Below are 4,895 nucleotides of genomic sequence, written 5' to 3'. Positions count from 1 at the left end.
TTGGGAGAATCAATAATTAATATCACCTCCACTACGCGGTTTGCAATCATCTTTTGGAGTAGCGTAGTTTCTTTCATTCATCCATCTGATTTACTGAGCGCCTACTACCAGCCAAGAATAGTCCTAGGTCCCCACGGCCGGGAAGCACGCAGTCTGGAGTGGGGTGGGTCAGAGTGGCTCAAGCTGGAATGATGGCAGCAGAGGGGGGCGATGGAACGTGGCTTGGAAAGGAGCGCGCTTCCAATATTCAAGCCCGGACCTCGGTATTTCCACATTTGTAAAGTGGGAACCTACCTTGCAGGGCTGTTCTCAGAATCGACGCAAACTACGCACAGTGCTGGGCATGCAGTGGGCCCTCAGACAACCGTAGCAAGGTTCTGACTCCTAGAAGAGGTAGCACCAGGGTTGCCACTCGTGGGGCGAGTGCCAAGGGATAAATTCTGGAAAAACCTTCGTTGGATCGATGGGCAGTCGACGGGATCCGGCCTCTCAGCGAATCCCGACGTTTCCTGGGTACCCTAACCCCAGGGACTTCCAAATGTCCCTGACTCGACCCCACGTCACCACCCTCTGCTACAGGTGAGGCACCAGCACCGCGCGACTTCCTCCTCAGCCGCTACGGGGGCCTTAGTGAAGGTGCGCCGCTCCCAACGCATGCGCAGTCCACAGCACGCGGCGCGGCCCGCCCACCTAGGAGGCGGGGCCGTGGGGGCCTGGGCTCCGCCCCGGAGCGTCCGGCCCCGCCTCGGGCCCCGCCTCCAGGTCGACAGGGACCGCGGGGAGTAGAGACCTCAACGGCTGAACCAGACTAGAAGTGTCCGGGCGCTTTAAGGAGGGGCGTGCCGTGGGGCGGTGGCCCCAGGAGCAGTTGCTGCGGGGACTGGGCGGTGACGCGCCCGGAGGGCGGAAGTGAGAAAGTTATCGGCGTCCCGAGCGGAGTTGGCTGAGCAGTGCGCGCGGCGCGGCGATGGGGGGGTCGGGCAGTCGCCTGCCTAAGGAGCAGCTTGTCGAGTACCAGGTGCGCGGGACGCTGGCCCCCTGGGAGCTCGCGCGCGGCTCTGCCCCGGGAGCGGGGTCTCGCGTGGGGCTGCAGGGCAGGCGCGGCCTTGGAGCGCCCGCCTGACCCCTTCTCTGGCTTTGCCTTCCAGGACTTGACGTTCCTGACCAAGCAGGAGATCCTCCTGTAAGTGCTTCCCCCCACCCCTGCCTCCGACCTCCCGACCTTCTTAGAGATAGGCAAACTGAGTTCGGCAGCGGAGCCGGAACTGGCGCCTTCGAGTCCTAGCCTACCGTCCCGGGCAGTGCCTTCCTCCTGGCACGCCCATTCCTGTCCTGCTGGGCTCCCAGTTTTGCACCACGGGGCTGCCCCTCTCCGTACTTAGGAAATGTTGACTCTGAGCTATGCGCTTGACTTCCGAACTTCTGCCCCAGACCGCCAGGGGCGACTTGTTATGTGCCGTCGAGGGTTTCCAAGAAAGGAGTTTTGACCGGTAACCTAGTTCAAACTCCTTACCCTACAGCGCTACACCCACTGGCAAAACCTGGGTTGCCTGATTCCTTCCCCAACATTACCCGAATAATATAATCCTGGTTGGTTTGAACCGCAAAGTCAGCCGTTCAAGCTCGAGGGCACTAAACAACAGGAGCTTAGAAACTGTTAACGCATACAGGAGGCCTGGTGTAAGCCGGCCTACAAGGTCGGTGGTTCATGGTCACAAGACGCGCCTCAGAAATCCTGTACAGGGTCGCACTTAACAACAACGCTTACTGTGTGCCTGTTGCTGTGCTAAATAGTTGTCTATATTACCTAATTGCATTCTCACGAAGGAGGTACTGGAATATTGAAACCGGTTCAGAGAGGTTTGGTAACGTGGCCTAAAGCTATACTCAGGGGATCTGACCTCGGACTGGTACCCCGTTTTCTAGCCTTGTGTCAGCTTTAAACGTGGACCAGGACACTTGAGTGATAAAGGTTTCCTGGGTTTCCCTTAACGAAGATAATCTCAGTGGGAAAGAGGTGGGGAATGTGAAACAGGTCACAATAGCTGATAAACAGACAGACTTTAAGGAAGCAGAGATTATTAGGGTGAGAATGAAATTTCCATTCTGTTCTTTACCGGTGTTCCTCAGGGCTCCTTCCCCCAACTTCTCCATATACCTGCCTCCTCTGAAGATCTCTTGAAACAGTCCCAAGCACAGTACCTTGCACGCAGCAGGCTCTGAGTAAATTCTCCATAAATACTGTGAGAATGCTTCCAGCCTGTACATTTTGTGATATATAGGCAGTCCCCAGATTACAAATGAGTTCTTTTCCCAAATTTGTCTAAGTCAAATTTGTGCATAAATTGGAACAGGAGCATTTTGGTATACAGTTTGTATCTAATAACAGCCAATGTTGGAAACACTTCCAGATACACTAAAACATCTTTACCATAATAATACAGTAATAATGTTTTGATGCAGGTGAAAAAGTAGTACCCATTTATTATTACAAAATATTGTGTGTACCTTAAAATGTTAATAGGCCTTGGTGCAGGGGTTGGTTTGTATCTGAGGGTTGTACATAAATAAGTCTGATATTCATAACCTGTGATGTGATTTAACCCCTGAAAGTCATTAGGCAACCATCAGCCTGAGAAAGCCTGTATCTCTTTCTGGGTTCTGGTTGCCTGATGACTTTAGGAGTCTTATGTATGTACAATAGGGCCCTTGGTTTATAATAAATAGTAACTGTAAGGTATGGGAATGAAATACATGCAGGATGGCTGTGATTGGTTGAGCCCTTGAATTCCCTTTTCTCTGGCAGAGCCCACAAGCGGTTTTGTGAGCTGCTTCCCCAGGATCATCCTAGTGTGGACGACTCAATGCGGGCACGAGTGCCCTTCCAACAGATCCTCAGCCTTCCAGAACTCAAGGTGCCAGTCCCCTATCCCTCCGTACAAACATCTCCTCTGCTAGACTCCCTCTTTCCTGTGACAGCCCTTGAGATCGTGAAGTTACTGGACCCTATATTCTAGTTCATTCTCCATTGAGCCTTACTTTCCTGGGGAGATCCCCAGGGAAATTATCTAGCGGTGTTTCTCACATTGAGGGTCTGAGACATATTCTCAGTGGTTCAAAGACATTTTGTCCTTAAAAAGGAGTCACATTATTTGAGGGGCCCATTTCCAGAGACTGATTGTCATTCTATATGACTGCTGTGAAAATTACTATGCAGTGGGCCTAGCTCAGTGCCTGTGTAATACAATTGTTAAATGCCATGGAGTTGGTTCTGATTCATAGCAAACCTGTATAGGGTTTCCGAGGCTTTAAATCTTCATGGGAGCAGAAAACCTCATCTTTCTCCTGGGGAGCTGCTGGCGGGTTCGAACCTTGGTCCTTGTGGTTTGCAATCCAGTGCTTATCCTATGAAGCCACTGCACCTCCCCCCCCCTCACCAACAATAGGTGTTCAATTAAATGTTTGTCTTTTCAAATAACCAGCCCATTTTGTTCCCTTTGTTGAGTTGGCCTTCCTGTGTCCCCTTAGCCTTTCAAGAGGTGGTCATGCTCCCCCATAAGCCAGCTCTGTGAGGCGAGTACTGTAACCTGCTCTCTGAGCTTCCAGTAGGTTTTGGTGAGTTTGCCTTGGGTTGCATCTTGACCTGTATTCATGGAAGGCTGTCTTCTTGCCTAGGCCAACCCCTTCAAGGAGCGAATCTGTAGGGTCTTCTCTACATCTCCAACCAGAGACACCCTGAGCTTTGAAGACTTCCTGGACCTCCTCAGTGTTTTTAGCGACACAGCAACTCCAGACATTAAGTCCCATTATGCCTTCCGCATCTTTGGTGAGGATTAGCAGCCTGCTGAATACCATCCCCACTCACATGGTCTTTGTCGGGGGTATGGCTTGGAAAATTGGGACCATTTGAAAACTCTTTGAGCTCTTCCTGCCCATACCCTTTTTGATTTCCGGTGTCTGCTCTCCAGACTTTGATGACGATGGAACCTTGAACAGAGAAGACCTGAGCCAGCTTGTGAATTGCCTCACTGGAGAGGGAGAGGACACACGGCTCAGTGCCTCAGAAATGAAGCAGCTTGTTGACAATGTGAGTGCTGGTTCGGGCTGGGGCTGGGAGGGTAGGGCTTGGGCCTGAAGCTCTCATTTTTCTAAACAGATCCTGGAAGAGTCCGACATCGATAGGGATGGGACCATCAATCTTTCTGAGTTCCAGCATGTCATCTCCCGCTCACCGGACTTCGCCAGGTATGATTACCTACTGGCCCTATCTGCTGCATCTGGGTCTGGGATGTTACTGGAGGTGGTATTTGGGGGAAGAAAAAGCTACGTGCTTCCTGCATTTCTCAGGGTACCTTTTCTTCCAGAAGGGACTGATAGGCATGAGACAGCTTATTCCAAATAAGGGTCTTAAGGGAGAGGTGGGTACGTGTGGATTAGGCCCCTAGCTGCCTTTTCTGGCAGGAACCCCAACCTACTCTTTTCTTGTTCAGTTCCTTTAAGATTGTCCTGTAACAGGAGATACAGCGTGTGGTCCCAGCACCCTGTCCAAGAACCTTCCCACTGCTGCACCATGGCCAAGGTTATACCTGTGTTCCCAGGGCCGGCCAAGTTGGCCCAGCTTGGAGCTGGCACTGCACAGTTTCGCCTCTGGGTAGGGGAGTGCCTGCCGTGTCATGGCCTCTCCCCTCCTCACTGCCATTGTCATTGCTTCTACTGATCAGTAATAAAGGTTTAGATGTTTTGATCTTGTGTGTTACTAGAAACACTGATCTGAGGGAGGACTGAACTGCTAAAAGCCTTCAGTCATACTCAGAGTAAGTGGGAATATGGGTGGCGCTGCAGGCTAATGTGCTAGACGGCAAGGTCAGTTTGAGCTGCCAGGATGGAGGTTCAAA

General features: G+C 51.8%; 1 protein-coding gene across 1 annotated transcript; it reads left to right on the top strand.

The window, feature by feature from the left end:
- The first annotated feature begins 967 nt into the window (after window positions 1–967).
- On the top strand, window positions 968–4,512 carry CIB1 (calcium and integrin binding 1 (calmyrin)). The gene is made up of 7 exons (XM_006867132.1): window positions 968–1,018; window positions 1,149–1,183; window positions 2,807–2,915; window positions 3,676–3,826; window positions 3,969–4,087; window positions 4,157–4,245; window positions 4,491–4,512. Exons 1-7 carry the CDS (start codon window positions 968–970, stop codon window positions 4,510–4,512), a joined length of 576 nt encoding a protein of 191 aa, XP_006867194.1.
- The last annotated feature ends 383 nt before the right edge of the window (window positions 4,513–4,895 follow it).

This window comes from Chrysochloris asiatica, unplaced genomic scaffold (assembly GCF_000296735.1).
Source record: "Chrysochloris asiatica unplaced genomic scaffold, ChrAsi1.0 scaffold00101, whole genome shotgun sequence".
NCBI classification, from domain to species: Eukaryota; Metazoa; Chordata; class Mammalia; order Afrosoricida; family Chrysochloridae; genus Chrysochloris; species Chrysochloris asiatica.
The sequence above is the reverse complement of the archived record's forward strand: the minus strand, read 5'-3'. Positions and strand labels throughout refer to the sequence as shown.

Excerpts from the sequence above, each read along its gene's own strand:
- CIB1 (XM_006867132.1), top strand. The coding sequence starts at position 968 with ATGGGGGGGTCGGGCAGTCGCCTGCCTAAGGAGCAGCTTGTCGAGTAC. Across the intron at positions 2,916-3,675 it reads TCAGCCTTCCAGAACTCAAG|GCCAACCCCTTCAAGGAGCG; the intron begins GTGCCAGTCCCC and ends CTTCTTGCCTAG. Across the intron at positions 3,827-3,968 it reads TTATGCCTTCCGCATCTTTG|ACTTTGATGACGATGGAACC; the intron begins GTGAGGATTAGC and ends TCTGCTCTCCAG.